The sequence below is a fragment of the Corvus moneduloides genome, chromosome 28 (genome assembly GCF_009650955.1).
Source record: "Corvus moneduloides isolate bCorMon1 chromosome 28, bCorMon1.pri, whole genome shotgun sequence".
NCBI lineage: Eukaryota > Metazoa > Chordata > Aves > Passeriformes > Corvidae > Corvus > Corvus moneduloides.
Genome location: NC_045503.1, coordinates 3,643,784 through 3,659,873, shown reverse-complemented (window position 1 = coordinate 3,659,873; position 16,090 = coordinate 3,643,784). Strand labels below are relative to the sequence as shown.

At 47.2% G+C, this 16,090-nt stretch overlaps 1 protein-coding gene across 1 annotated transcript; it reads right to left on the bottom strand.

Annotated features, from left to right (window-relative positions):
• Positions 1–438: 438 nt before the first annotated feature.
• On the bottom strand, positions 439–15,903 carry SGTA (small glutamine rich tetratricopeptide repeat containing alpha). Its single transcript, XM_032092395.1, is given in 13 exon segments — positions 439–1,764; positions 5,230–5,348; positions 7,790–7,879; positions 8,759–8,796; positions 9,817–9,879; positions 11,052–11,190; positions 11,415–11,519; positions 12,587–12,686; positions 13,173–13,218; positions 13,220–13,258; positions 13,442–13,545; positions 14,524–14,681; positions 15,831–15,903. Coding segments are annotated over 12 exon segments (1,038 nt in total). The 5' UTR covers positions 15,872–15,903; the 3' UTR covers positions 439–1,764; positions 5,230–5,233.
• Positions 15,904–16,090: the final 187 nt, after the last annotated feature.

Genomic DNA, 16,090 nt, shown 5'->3' with positions numbered 1-16,090 from the left:
CGCTTGGAAAAGCGCACCGGGAGCTCAGGGATGGGAAAACACAGCCGGGAGAGGTGGAGAAATCCAGAAGAACGACTCAGAAGAGAACGAGGAGGGTGAGAGGGAAGGAAAAAGCACAAACCGAGTTGAAAACAGAGGGAAATGCATCCATGGGTTTGGTCCTTTTGGATAATTCCCGAATATTTTCTTCCCGTGCTGTGCTCCAGCTCCAAATTCCTTTTGTGAGGCTCCATAAAAACAGCTGGAGAGAACTTAAAGGGAATATAGGGAAGCAGAAATGGTGGGGAAAAGGAAAAGTTTTCCTCTTTCTGCGCTGGAGGAAGGCACAGGAGGAGAATTCCCGCAGGGAAAGCCGAAAAAAAACCGGGAAAAAGGGGGATAAAAAGTGCCCTGAGCCCACGGAAACCTCTGGAAAATCACCCGAGCACGAAGGGATACCAACGAAAGTGTCCAAATGTTTTATTCCTCACGAGTGACATGAACCACGTTTATTCCATGGAGCGTTTACAAAAAAAGAAATTTTAGAAAAAAAAAAAAAATCACTTTTGTTCTCTCTTTTTCCATGATTTTTTTTTTTTTTCCTTTTTTTTTCTCCAATCTCCCAAAAGTTCCTGCTCACTCCAGTGGGGCTCCTCCTCCTCCCCTCCCCCCCCCAGCCAAAAATCAGCTTTAAAATCAGGTTGGAGGCACCCCAAAAAACCAAAAAGAAACCAAAAAAAAGCCTCTGGTCTCACGCAGGAGCTGAGCTGGGATTTGAGGCGGCTCCAGGAGTTTTTCCCTCCCCGAATCCGCCGGATCCAAAGGGGAATTTTGCATTCCCTCTGCTCCATCCTGGCATCCTCCACCCCCTCCCCCAGCCAGGCTGAGCACTGACATGCACGGAAGATTTAAAAAAAAAAAAAAAATTAATAATTAATAATAATAATAATTAATAATAATACCAAGGAAAAAACTCCTTTTAAACACACTAAAAACACCTTCGCTCCCTCCTCGCTGCTCGCCTTCCATGGGAAAAAAATTCCCACTTTTCCAGAGCTCAGGGGGTTTGTCCCGGGATTTTCTGGGAAGGAAAAACCCCAAAAACGCCTCGGGGTGCGTGGGGAGGGTGCAGTCCCAGCTCCTCCCCACCCCTGTGCTGACCTCGGAGAAGGGAAGCACCGAAATTCCCGGGAATCCCAGAGCTGGATGGCAGCTGAAGGACCAAAAATCCCCATTCCCAGAGGGTAGAAAATCCCGGGATTTCCAGAGAGGTTGGGCAGGGTAAGGGAATGAGGGGGGGGGGGGGACTCCAACACTTCTTGGAAGTGGCCCTTCCCCAGGGGGGAATATTGAGGAAAAAAGAAAAAAAAACCCCAGAAGGATTCCTGTGAAATCCTCCAAAAAAAACCCCAAAAAATCTGGGAATAAAAAATTCCCCGGGGGAAAAATCCCGTGGGAATTTCAGAGCAGAGTCCTGGCAGAGCTGGGGGAAAGTTCTGTGCTCGGCTCTGCTGGGGCTTCCAGGAGAAAACCACAAAAATCCCAACAAAAAAACCTGGGAAAGGTGGAAAAAACGGGAGGAGCAGGGCTGGAAAATCGGGAATCTGTCGGTGACATGCAGGGCACGGAAAGGATTTGGGAATTGTTTTGGGTTTTGGGTTTTTTTTTGTGTTTTTTTTCCATTCTGTTTCTTTTTTTCCCCCCTTCTTGGACACTTCCAACTCAAGAAATGGCAACACGCACGAGGCTTCCCGTTGGAAAAGCAACCAGCGGAATTCCCGGGGGCTGCGGAGACAGGGAGAGAGGAAAAACAGGGAATTCAGCTGGGAAAACAAGGGAGTTTCATCGTTTGATTGAAATTTAAAATCTTTTCATTTGAATTTTTTTTTAAAAAAGAGTTTCGCCATTTTGAGTTAAATTTAAAATATTTTAATTTAATTTTTTTAAATAAAGTGTTTCATCATTTGATTTAAATTTAAAATATTTTAAATTTTTTTAAAAGAGTTTCGTCATTTTGAGTTAAATTTAAAATATTTTAATTTAAATTTTTTTAATAAAGCGTTTCATCATTTGATTTAAATTTAAAATATTTTAATTTAAATTTTTTTTAAATAAAGTTTTGTCATTTTGATTTAAATTTAAAATATTTTAATTTAATTTTTTTTAATAAAGCGTTTCATCATTTGATTTAAATTTAAAATATTTTAATTTGAATTTTTTTAAATAGTTTCGTCATTTTGATTTGAATTTAAAATATTTTAAACTTTTTTTTTAAATAGTTTCGTCATTTTGAGTTAAATTTAAAATATTTTAATTAAATTTTTTTAAAATAAAGCATTTCATCATTTGATTTAAATTTAAAATATTTTAATTTAAATTTTTTTTAAATAAATAGTGCCGTCAATTTAAAATATTTTAATTTAAACAAAAAAGTTTCACCATTTTAATTTAAATTTAAAATATTTTAATTTGAATTTTTTTAAAAAAATAGTTTTGCCATTTTGATTTAAATTTAAAATATTTTAATTTAATTTTTTAAAATAAAGTGTTTCATCATTTGATTTAAATTTAAAATATTTTAATTTAAATTTTTTTAAAATAAAGAGTTTTGTCATTTTGATTTAAATTCAAAATATTTTAATTGGAATTTTTTTAAATAAAGAGTTTCGTCATTTTGATTTAAATTTAAAATATTTTAATTTAAATTTTTTTAAAAGAAATAGTTTCGTCAATTTAAAATATTTTAATTTAAACAAGAAAGTTTCATCATTTTAATTTAAATTCAAAATCTTTTAATTTGGTTTTTTTTAAAAAGTTTCGTCATTTTGATTTAAATTTAAAATCTTTTAATTTGAATTTTTTAAAAAAAGTTTTGCCATTTTGATTTAAATTTAAAATATTTTAATTTAATTTTTTTAAATAGTCTCATCATTTTGATTTAAATTAAAATATTTTAATTTATTTTTTTTAAATAAAGAGTTTCATCATTTGATTTAAATTTAAAATATTTTAGTTTAAATTTTTTTAAAAGAAATAGTTCCGTCAATTCAAAATATTTTAATTTAAACAAAAAAGTTTCATCATTTTAATTTAAATCTAAAATCTTTTAATTTGATTTTTTTTAATAGTTTTGTCATTTTGATTTAAATTTAAAATATTTTAATTTAAATTTTTTTAAAAATAGTTTTGTCATTTTGATTTAAATTTGAAATATTTTAATTTAAATTAAAAAGTTTCATCATTTAAAATTAAATTAAAAATATTTTAACTTAAATAAAAAAGTTTCATCATTTTACATTAAATTTAAGAAATTTTAATCTAAATTTTTAAAAAGTTTTCATCATTTTGATTTTAATTTAAAATATTTTAATTTAAATTTTTAAAAGTTTCATCATTTTGTTTTAAGATTTGAGTTTTAAAAAGGAGTTTTGTCAATTTAAATTTAAAATATTTTAATTTAAAATTTTTTAAAAGTTTCATTTTAATTTAAAATACTTAAATTTAAAAAGTTTCATCATTTTAAATTAAATTTAAAATATTTTCATTTTAATTTTAAAAAAGTTTCACTTTATTTTAAAATATTTGAGTTTTTAAAAAAGAGTTTTGTCATTTTAATTTAAACATAAAAATTTAAATTAATTTTTTTTTAAGCATCATCATTTTAATTTAAAATATTTACATTTAAATCATTTCATCATTGACATTTCAATTTAAACCACTTCAATTTAACTTTAAAAATTGAAAAAAATTTAAATTCAAAACCTCATTTGAATGAAGTTTTGGTACAAAAGAATGGCCAAAAATCGCTTTCATGATTTTTTTTTTAATTTGTAATAAATTGAGGATTTTTAATAATTTCAATAAAGTTGAATTTAAAGATTTTAATGACGTTTGACCGTTCAGCATTTGGAATCATTTTTGAAATTTTTGAGTATTTTGAATCCTTTTTCAATTTTTTCCCATTTTTCATCCTTTAACCCTTTGGAATTTGAAAGATTTTTTAATTTTCAATCACCTTTACCCATTGAGCATCGTTAACATCATTTAATTGGGAATCAAACGGAAGCATTTCGAATGTGAATCCTTTTTTTTATTTTTAATGGTCTGAGCATTCAGCATTTTTAAGCCATTTAAAAATAATTTATTCAAAGTTGAACCATTTTGCATCTTTAATGCATTTAAAAAATCCCTTCATGCCTTGACCACCTCGCATTTTGAAGGAATATTTTCTTTTCATTCAGAATAAAGCTGCACCATTTCGCACTTTTATTCCTTTTTAAACTTTTTCAACTCCACCATTTCTCATTTTTAATATTTTTTTTCAAGATTTTGAATAAATTCTCTTCAAATTTTTTCTCTTTAAATTTTTAATAATGTTTGACCCTTTGGCATTTTTTTATCACTCCAAGATATTTTGAATTAACGTTGAATTTAACATTTGCAACCACGACATTAAATAACGTTTTTAATTGGATGTTTGAAATAATATTTTAAAAATTTAACAATTCCACCGTTTCATATTTTTAAAAATTTAACAATTCGACAAATGAATAAAAATTTAACAATTCATATTTTTAAGAATTTTGGGATGAAATTTCCGCGTTTTCAATGAAATTTAATTTTAAAAATTTTTGGGTTTAATTTAAAAATTAAAAAAAATTTAAAAATTAAAAAAATTAAAATTAAAAAAATTAAAATTAAAAAAATTTAAATTAAAAAAATTTAAATTAAAAAAATAAAATTAAAAAATTTAAAAATTAAAAAATTTAAAAATTAAAAAAATAAAAAATAAAAAATTTAAAATTAAAAAGATTTAAGAACTAAAAAATTTAAAATTAAAAAAATTAAAATAAAATGTTAAAATTTAAAAAATTTAAAATTTTAAAAATTAAAAAATTAAAATTAAAAATTAAAAAAATTAAAATAATTTAAAATTTAAATTTAAAATTAAAAAACATTTAAATTAATAAAAATTTAAAATTAAAAAATAAAATTTAAAAAAATTAAATAAAAAAATTTTAAATAAAAAAATTTTTAAAAAATGAAATTAAAAAAATTAATAAAAAAATTGAAATTAAAAAAATTTTAAATTAAAAAAATTTAAATTAAAAAAAAATTAAATAAATAAAAAGTAAAATTTAAAAAAAAAAAATTAAAAAAAAATTCCCGAAGGAATTTCTGTAATAAATCCGTTTATTTCCAATCTCCAATCCCCCGCGGGCGCTCCCGGCCGCAACCCCGGCCTCTCACCGGCTCATTCCTGCTGCTCCTCGTTGCTGGCGCTCGGGGTCCGGCTCCGGATTTGGCTGCGGAGCTGCTCGATGAGCTCGGGGTTCTGCTGCTGCATCTGCTGCGCAAACTGCTGGCCCCTGGGGACACACGGGGACACCGCTGACACCGGGGACACCGGGGACACCGGGGGGACAGCGGGGACACACGGGGACAGCGGGGACACAGGGGGACACCGCTGACACCAGGGACAGCGGGGACACAGGGGGACACCGCTGACACCGGGGGACACCGGGGACACCGGGGGGACAGCGGGGACACAGGGGGACACCGCTGACACCGGGGACACCGGGGGGACAGCGGGGACACAGGGGGACAGCGGGGGGACACCAGGGACACAGGGGACACTGGGGGGACAGCGGGGACACAGGGGGACACCGCTGACACCGGGGACAGTGGGGACACAGGGGGACAGCAGGGACACAGCGGGGACAGCGGGGACACACGGGGACAGCAGGGACACACGGGGACACTGGGGGGACACCAGGGACACACGGGGACACCGCTGACACCGGGGACAGCAGGGATACACGGGGACACCGGGGACAGCGGGGACACATGGGGACAACAGGGACACATGGAGACATGGGGGACAGCGGGGACACATGGGGACATGGGGGACACAGGGGACAGGGGGACATGGAGGACAGCAGGGACAGTGGGGACACAGGGGACACACGGGGACAGCGGGGAAACGGAGGACATAGGGGACACCGGGACACACGGGACAGCAGGGACACATGGGGACACGGGGGACAGCAGGGACACACGGGGACAGCGGGGACATGGGGGACAGCAGGGACACACAGCACAGTGGGGACACATGGGGACACACAGGGACACAGGGGACAGTGGGGACACCAAGGACACATGGGGACACCGCTGAGACCGGGAACACCAGGGACAGCAGGGACACAGGGGACACACAGAGACACAGGGGGACACCACTAAGACCGGGGACAGCAGGGACAGCAGGGACAGTGGGGACACACGGGGGACACAGGGACATGGGGGACACTGGGGACAGCAGGGACACAGGGGACACACAGGGACAGTGGGGACACAGGGGGACACCGGGGACATACGGGGACATGGAGGACAGCAGGGACACAGGGGACAATGGGGACACACAGGGACAGCAGGGACACATGGGGACACATAGGGACATGGAGAACAGCAGGGACACAGGGGACAGTGGGGACACACGGGACAGGACACAGGGACACATGGGGAGACATGGGGACACCGCTGAGACTGGGGACACCAGGGACAGTAGGGAGATATGGGACAGTGGGGACAGTGGGGACACTGGGGACAGTGGGGACACGGAGATATAGGGACACCAGGGACACGGGGGACACCGGGGATACAGGGACAGGGGGCACTGAACACAGGCTAGAGGACACAGGGGACATCAGGGACACAGGACGGGGGACACCGAGGATACAGGGACACCAGGGATGGGGACACAGGTGACACAGGGACACCAGGAGACAGCAGGGACACAGGGAACATTGGTGACACAGAGACACAGGACCAGACACACTGGTGACACAGGACTGGGGACACTGGGGACACTGGATACCGGGGACACAGGAGACACTGGGGACACTGGACAGGGGACACTGGTGACACAGGGACATGGGGCACTGGTGACACAGGGACACCAGCTGTCAGGTGACACTGGTGACACAGGGGACACGGTGACACAGAGACAGGAGACACAGGGGACAAGGGACATTGGTGACAAGACAGGGAACACAGGACAGGTGACACTGGTGACACGGGAGAGGGGACACAGGCAACACCCTGGGACATTCCCAGCTCCAGGATTGTCCCCCATTCCCACTCTGGGACATTCCCAGCTCCACATCCAGGACTGTCCCCCAGGATTGTCCCTCTGGTGCCACCCTGGGTCATTCCCAGCCCTGGATCCAGGACTGTCCCCCGGGACATTCCCAGCTCTGGGATTGTCCTCCATTCCCACCCTGGGACATTCCCAGCCCTGGATCCCAGATTTTCCCCCAGGATTGTCTCTCCTGGCCTCACCCTGGGCATTTCCCAGCCCTGGATCCCGGATTTTCCCTCGGGATTGTCTCTCTGGTGCCACCCTGGGCATTTCCCAGCCTTGGATCCCAAATTATGCCTCTGGCCCCACTCAGGGACATTCCCAGGCCCAGGATTGTCCTCCATTCCCACCTTGGGGCATTCCCAGCCCTGGATCCCAGATTTTCCCCAGGATTGTCTCTCCTGGCCTCACTCCAGGCATTTCCCAGCCCTGGATCCCAGATTTTCCCCAGGATTGTCTCTCCTAGCCACACCCCGGGCATTTCCCAGCCCTGGATCCCGGATTTTCCCCCAGGATTGTCTCTCTGGTGCCACCCCGGGCATTTCCCAGCCCTGGATCCCAGATTTTCCCCCGGGATTGTCTCTCCTGTCCTCACCCCGGGCATTTCCCAGCCCTGGATCCCGGATTTTCCCCGGGATTGTCCCCCAGGATCGTCCCTGTCCCCGCACTCACGCCTGGATCAGGCTGGCCAGGTCGTTGGTGGAGGGGCTGCTCCCGGCTGCTCCCATGGCGTTGTGGCCTCCCGAAATCATCCCGGACATTCTGTGAGGGGGAGGAAAAAAGTGTCAGAACTGGGGGGAAAAGAATAATAATAAAAAAAAATCCCTAAAAACCCCAGTGTTTTCCACTTGGGAATGGGAGCACCTTCCCATCCCAGGGATTATGGAATTCCCTGCACCAGCTTTCTCTTGGTCAGCTGCAAATAAGGAATTCGGCTGAACAAGAAATAAAAATAACGATAAAAACATCACAATTCCCAGATTCCCGGATTTATGGATTAAAACCCTGCCCTTCCTCACACCAGCTTGTTCCCTGCTCTGCATCCAAGACTGGATTCCCTGGATTCCCTCATGGGGAACAGCCCAGGGCTCCCAGCCCCATCCTCGGGCTGTATCCAGGTGGGAATTCCAGCTGGCACCAGGCACAGGAGCAGGGAGAAGCCAATGGGAGCCGAGTGGTCTCATCCCAAAATCCTTGGATTTTGGGGCTCCCGAGGGTCTCTCCATCCTCCCGTGCTTCAAAGGGATGAGTGGGAATGGGCTGGGCCTCGCTGGGTTTATGAATTTATCCATTTTCCCCCAAATATTGCGAACTGATCCTCAGAACCATCCAGGAATGGGAATATTCCCGTTCCAAGCAAGCTGGGAAATGCTGAAATCCCATAAAACCGCAGCAAAGCCAATTCCAGGGCTATGATCCATCCCATCCCACTTCCCTCTGGAATCATTTTATTAAAATCCCACCCAAAACTCAGCCCAGAGCACCCAAACCCCACCCCCAGCTCAGGGAACTGGGCTGGTTCTGAGCCCCCCTCCACATTCCTGGCCCAAATTCCTGCCTGCTCCCACCAGGAAAGGCCAAACACAGAGAGAGACTGGAATGAGCAATTCCAAGAGGGAATAAAAGCAGGATCCGACTCACAGCTGTTGCACTTGGGGGTTGTTCATGAGGTTTGATGCCTGTGGGGAATAAAAACAACACCTGAGTGAGGCAGCGAGGATGGGGGTGGGATCAACCCCAAAGGGAAGGCAGGGGAAGCTTGGAAAGCCAGGAAAAGAGGGAAAAATAAGGGGGGGAAAGGGGGGAAAAGAAAAGGGGGGGGAAAAGAAAGGGGGGGGGAAAGAAAAGGGGGGGGAAAAGAAAAGGGGGGGAAAAGAAAAGGGGGGGAAAAGAAAAGGGGGGGAAAAGAAAAGGGGGGGAAAAGAAAAGGGGGGGAAAAGAAAAGGGGGGGAAAAGAAAAGGGGGGGAAAGAAAAGGGGGGGAAAAGAAAAGGGGGGGGAAAGAAAAGGGGGGGGAAAGAAAAGGGGGGGGAAAGAAAAGGGGGGGGAAAGAAAAGGGGGGGAAAAGAAAAGGGGGGAAAAGAAAAGGGGGGGAAAGAAAAGGGGGAAAAAAAAAGGGGGGAAAAAAAAAGGGGGGAAAAAAAAGGGGGGAAAAAAAAGGGGGGAAAAAAAGGGGGGAAAAAAAGGGGGGAAAAAAAAGGGGGGAAAGAAAAGGGGGGAAAGAAAAGGGGGGAAAGAAAAGGGGGGAAAGAAAAGGGGGGAAAGAAAAGGGGGGAAAGAAAAGGGGGGAAAGAAAAGGGGGGAAAGAAAAGGGGGGAAAAGGGGAGGGAAAAAAAAGGGGAGGGAAAAAAAAGGGGAGGGAAAAAAAGGGGAGGGAAAAAAAGGGGAGGGGAAAAAAAGGGGGGCAAGAAAGAAGAGCAAAGCCCAACCCAAAAGGGGGAGGAAAGGAGGGGGAAAGGGGGGGAGAAAAGAGGGAAAAAGGGGGGGAAAAAGGGAGGCAAAGAAGAGCAAAGCCCAAGCCCAGAGCAGAACAGGCCCTTCCACAGCCTCGGCAAAGCCTGTGGAGGAAATCCCTGGATTTCCTTGGAGCTGAAGGGAACAACTGCAACTCCCAGAGAGCTCCAGGGATTGGGAAAACCCATTTGGGGAGACACTGGAGAGGCTCCATGCCAAGGAATCCCGGCTGGGATTGGGAATTACCATGCTCATGAAGCCGGGGTTGTTCAGCAATCCGGCCAAGTCGAAGCCTCCGGGGCCGCCGGTCTGCAGGAGAAACCAGAGCTCACTCACTGCCAGCCCTCATTCCCAGAGTTACCAGAGCCAGGGAATCCCATCAGGAATGGTTTGGGATGAAGGGATCCAGTGCCACCCCCTCGAACCCCCACACCTCCCACGAAGCCGGGGTGCTCCGAGCTGGCCTTGGACACTTCCAGGGATCCAGGGGCAGCCATGGCTTCTCTGGGAATTCCATCCCACTCCCTCAATTCCTTCCCAATATCCCATCCAATCCTCTGCCCTCTGGCAGTGGGAAGCCATTCCTTGTGTCCTGTCCCTCCATCCTTTATCCCAAATCCCTCTGCAGCTCTCCTGGAGTCCCTTTAGACTCTCGAAGTGCCTCCCTGGAGCTTCCCTTCTCCAGCCTTTCCTTGCACACTTCCAGCTTCTCTGAGAATTCCATCCCAACCCCTCACATCCAAGGATTCCTTCCCATTATCCCACCTAACCCTTCCCAAGAACCCCTTTGTCCTATCTCTCCAGGCTCTTGGAAAAACCCTTTCCCCATTCTTTGCAGGCTCCCTTCCTTCCTCCCAGAAGGATCCCAAATCCCTTAAACCCTGACAATGGGAAGAGGTTCTGTCCCAACCCTCTGGAAAACCCCGGCCTGGCGGGGATTGGGCTCACAGAGACTCCTTGTGCTCACTCCCCCTGGAATCCCAATCTGGAAACCCAAATTCAACCCCTCCCTCCCTCACCTCTGCCCTGGAAAAGCCCTTGGAAAATTAAAATCCCCTTCAAAATGATGCCCAAGGACATTCCTGCCTGGAGCAGTGCAGCCAGCAGCTCCCTGCCTGGAAAACCTCCAGGTTTCTCTGCGAGAAAACAACTTTTTGTATTAAAAAAAAAAACCTAAAAACACCTTTGGTGTCGCTAAAAGGGCACGGGGAAAATAAAAAAAGGTCGATTTTGGAGAGATTTAATCCCCAAAGTGCAAATTGCTGTCGTAAAACCCTCATCAGGCTCCTTCTCCAGCTGCTTCCAACCTTCCCAAAGTGACCGTGAGGAGGAATTTTGCCCTCTGGATTTCAGTGGGATGCTCACAGCACAATCCTCCACCACCTCCAGCCCAAATTTCACATTTTTAACACCCCCCAGGCAGCACCTGTTGGATTTTCACCTCCTCTAACCTTAACAAACTCCTAAATCCCACGACTCACCGGACTGGGAGTCTCCTTCATTTTCTGTTCAGCTATTTTGAGGTTGGATTTGTAGGTCTCGTTGTCTGGATCGAGCTCCAGAGCTTTTTTGTAGTAAACAACAGCTTCTGTGTGTTTGTTTAAGCTGGACAGGGCCAAGCTGGGGAAAGAAAACCAAAATCCAAGTCACAGAGGGGATTTTTCGGGTCGCTTTTTAAAATCCAACTGTTAACTTTCAAGCGCTCCTTGAAGTTGAGAAATCGGGAATTTGGTTTTTTTCTCCACCCTAAATAACCTGAAACAGCAGGAGTTTTTTCACGGTGGAACACACGGATAAAAGCCCTGTTCCAAGGTGTCCAGGCATCCAAAATTCCAGCTGCTCACCCCATCCTGCCGTAGGCTTTGCTGTAGTTGGGGTCGATGCCGATGGCTCGCTCGCAGTCCCGCACTGCTCCCGCGTAATTCCCCAGTTTGCTGTAGGCAGCAGCTCTGGAAGAAAGGGGGGAAAAAATAGGAAGCAGGGAATGCTGAGCAGCTGGAATATCCTGAGGGATGTCATCCCTGTCCCCTCCAGCAGAGCCAAGTGTGGGTTTGAGCTAAATTTGAGCTGAATTTGAGCTAAATCTGTATCCAGGTGAGCGATTCCAAGCCTGGCTCCGTGCAGATCCCGGCTCTCATTTCTCCCGGTGACATTCCAGGATCGCTTCCTAGCTCAGAAAATTCCTTTGGTTTCCCCTCATCTCTCAATTTCTCAACGTTTCCCCACATTCCAAAGAGGGAAAGCTTTCTTTTAAAGCCTGGACACTTCCATGGATCCAGGGGCAGCCATGGCTTCTCTGGGAATTCCATCCCATTCCCTCCCAGGGAACAATTCCTTCCCAATATCCCATCCAATCCACCCCTCTGGCAGTGGGAAGCCATTCCCTGTGTCCTGTCCCTCCAGCCCTTGTCCCAAATCCCTCTCCAGCTCTCCTGGAGCCCCTTTAGCACTGGAAGTGGCTCAACTTCCCTAACTCTGAGACGCACCAGTCCCAAACCCTCCCACAGAGCTCAAAGCACCAATTTCCAGCCCCAAAATCCCCCTTCCCACCATGTCCAGGTGGATTTGAGCTCCCACCACAACCAGGTGATTAAATGAAATTAAGGTTCCAACTCTGCTTTATCCAACATTTGCCTTCCAAACACTTCTCAGAACCGAGAAACACAAAAATCCCCCTTCCACAGCCGATTTCGCACAGAGCTCCCCGAATTCTCAGTGAGGAGCCTCCAGCTCCTCGTTTCATCCCTTAATTCCTCTCCATCCCACTCTGCATGGAAGCAGACACCATTTCCTGGCATTCCTTATCCCCTCCAGTGCCTAATAAAGGTCATTTCCACACCCACACCCCATCCCGAGATGCCAGGAGGCACCAACAGATCGGCTCCAACCACACAAGCGAGGAGCTGATCCAAGAGTCCCCAAAAAAATCCTTTAAAAGAAAAAAAAAAAGGGATTTTTTGGAGCATTCAGGGATCTTGGATCCGAATGAGGAGGAGCTGGGGAAGCTGCCCAGTACCTGTTGCAGAAATAAACGGCGTTGGCTGGGTTTAACTCGATGGCTTTTCCATAAAAAGACACGGCAGCCTCGAAATTTTCTGCCTTCATTTGGTCGTTTCCTAAAAGGAGGGTGGGAAAGGCTCGTGAGGGAAGGGGGAAAAAAGCAGGGATAAATCCGAGCACCAGGCCCAGATCCATGGAAATAGCACAGAGCTCTGCCAGCGGGAGGCTGGAGAGCTGTCCTGGGAATTGCAGCATTCCTGATCCTCAGCACAGCACCCCAAAAATCGCCCCAGGTGCTGGCTCAGGTGGGAGGGAGTTGTTCACACTCATCCCACTTTTTCCCAGGAAAAGATCATGCACGGAGCAGGAAGGATGGGTGCTCTGCTGCACACCTCACGGGTTTTTTGGGATAAAAAATCCCACTGATCCAGCATTCCTGGTGGCAAAATCTCCCCAAGCAGAGCAAGAGGAAGAAATGGAAAAACTTCCCTTTCCCCGCCTCCCCCTGCCCCATTCCAAGCATTCCCCAGGTGCCTGGGAATTAAAATTCCCTCCCAATTCCCACCAAACCCTCCTTATCCAGCAGCTCCAGGGGTTGGTACCTTCAGTCTTGAGTCTTTCAGCTTCAGCCACGTCATCTTCCGAGGGGGGTGACGGGCTCGGAATTCGTTCTGGAGTGTTCCAGCTCCTTCCAAGGAGAGGGAGAAGCTGAGATAAGGATTCCTACTGAGCTGTCCCACACTTCCCACTTTTCCAGCCCAAAACATTCCCCTCCCACAGGGCTCTGAGGGGAGCAGCAGCCTCCTGGAAATCCAGCAGAACTCAGGGAAACAACAAAAAAAAAAGGGAACATTTCAGGGCACTCTCTCACCTTCCCTGCCACAGCTTCAAATATTTCGGGAAGGGTCTGGGACACAGCCAGGCTTTGGTCTTCCATGGAGACTCCAAACGCTGTCTCCAGGCACTGGATGGCCACTGGAAAGGGAGAGTCAGGTCATTAATTGATAAATATTCATCCCTCTCCCTTATCTCTTGAAAAAACTGGGGAAAAACCACCCCAAACCACCCATTTTCCCCACACCAGAGTGGATTTTTGGGCCGTAGCCTCAGACTTTGGCAAAGCTCTTCCCTCTGGATATCCTGGATGGAGCCAATCCCAATTCTCACCCCCTTAAGGGATTCCTGGGGTTTAGGAGTGAATGAGGCTGGGGCTGCAGCAGCTGGGAAGGTGGGAATGCCCCGGCATTCCAAGGACAGATCCACACATTCCCCTTGCTCCGGGAAGTGTGGGGACTCCGAGCCGCCTCCTTCCCTGCTTGGGAAGCTGCTCCCGGGGAAAAGAGAGCTTCACAGAGCTCTCCTGCCACACTGTACATCCCAAAATATCCCATTCCTGGCACTCATCCCTCAGGAATGTTCCCCCCCCCCCCACCCCCCACCCCACAGTCGTGCTCCTTTCACCAGGACAAGCCAAGGACTAAACCCTGAGCTCCTTCAGGAGACCTTTTAAGATCCGTGTGCTCTCCTTGCCCTCTGGAAGAGCCTGGAAAAACCACTGTGGGACAGCGTTTTGGGGAGCAGAAGAGGAAAAACAACTCCAGGAGCACAGAGCGCTTCCCTGGAGCCAGGGAATTCCCACCTTGTGCCCCACAGAACCCTCCCGACTCTGCCTCGTCCTGGATAAACCCTCTAAGTCTCCAAGCTGGGATCAGGGAGGTTTTTGACCCCAGGTACATCCCTGCCTCGAGTTAATCTGCTCTTGGAAGAGATCAGAAGCCACACAAGTCGCCAGCACTCCTGGATACCTCCCAGAAGGAAAAATTAACTCCAAAATTCCAGCCAGGTTCGGCGCCGCTGAACAGCCCAGCCAAGGCAGGGGCAGAAAACAGAGAAAAAAACACCCAAATTCTCCCGAATTTTGGCCTGGGACAAGACCCAGATGCACCCACTCACCTTCCAAACTCTCCTGAGCATCTGGAGACATGCTCCCGTTCTGGAGCTGGGTGTGGAGGAACTGGATGATGGAGTAGGCGAGACGCTTCTGGTCTGCCATGCTGGGAGAGAGGCTGCGAGGGGCCGGGCTCCACCGCTCCTGGCTTCCAGAAAAAAACCTGGAGAGACAGAGAAGTTGTGGATTGAGAGAGTAGAAGGCAAAGGGTTTTGCTGCTGCTGTCCCTCGGGAGGAGTTCTGGGGGATAAGGGAGGTGTTGAGGAGCTCAGGATGGATTTGGGGGCATGAGGGAGTTGTTCAAAGCTCCAAAACCTTCTTTACATTCTGCTTTAGGAATTCTTCAGGCCTGGATTCACCAGTCCTGCCAAGGGAAGCACACCAGAGGTGCTGCAGGTATTTAGGGTACGGAACACTTGGAGCACTGAGGAGCTCAGCACAACAAAATTCCCACTTTTCTGTTCTCAAAGCACAGCTTGGTCCTGAAACCAACGCCAAGAGCAGAAGGAACGTGCCCCAGAGCTGCCAAACCTCCTCCCAGCCTGTCCTGACAGGGAAAGGGGAGGGAGATCCCAAAGCAAAGAGAGATCCCAAAAAGCACATCCCGGGGCTGGGAATTCCCAGCGATCCCACGGCAGCTCCTGCGGGAAGCGGATCCAGCTCCGCTGCTCCCGAGCATTAACTGGGTTTGTAGCACATCCAGGCTCATTTAATTGAGAAACGAGACCGATTTAATAAGAGGTCCACAGAGCTGAGCCCAGAGGCACCGGAACAGCACCGGGCCCGGTTGCGGCTCCCGTTCCCCGGCCCCGAGAGCCCCCAGACCCCGCCGGGCCCCGGGGCGGGCGGACAGGGCAAGGCACCGCTCCCCCGGTGCCCCCTCCCCGCTTCCCCAAGCGCCGGGAGCACCGCCCGGACCTTCCCTGGGAGGAGGCAACCGGGGAGCCCCGGCCCGGCCCCGGCCGGGGAAACCGCCGGGTCCCGCCGCCACCCCCGGTGCCCTCACCGGGACTGGGGCGGGCGATTCCCAGCGGGCAGCAGAGCCCGGCAGCAGCAGGACCGGAGACAGAGCAGTCCCGGCGGGGGGGCACAGCCTGCTCCCGTCCCGTCCCGTCCCGTCCCGTCCCGTCCCGCCCCCTCAGGCCCCGGTGCACCCGGTACTCCCCGGTGCCGCTGCCTCCACCCGGACCGGAGCCGCGGCTGCCGGCGGGCAGCACGGCCCGGCACCGGTCGGCCCGGAGGCGGAGGGGTCCCCGGCGTGAGCCCGGTCCCGGTCCCCGGTGCCGGTGTTCCCCGGTCCCCCCGCGCTCACCGGACACTCGCCTGGGCCGGGCGCGCTCCCGCACTGCGCATGCGCCGCGCCCACCGCGCGCCTGCGCCGCTCTGGCCCCGCCCCTCCCTTATAGGCCCAAAGGGGCGGGGCCTACGGCGGAAGCCCCGCCCCGCCGGTACCATAGAGATGCGGCGTTGTCACGGCAACGCGCGGGGGCGTTGCCATGGGAACGGGCGGGCGGGACGGACCCCGGGGATGCTCCGCGCCCGCCCCGGGGCCGCTCCCGGCCGGCTCTGAGG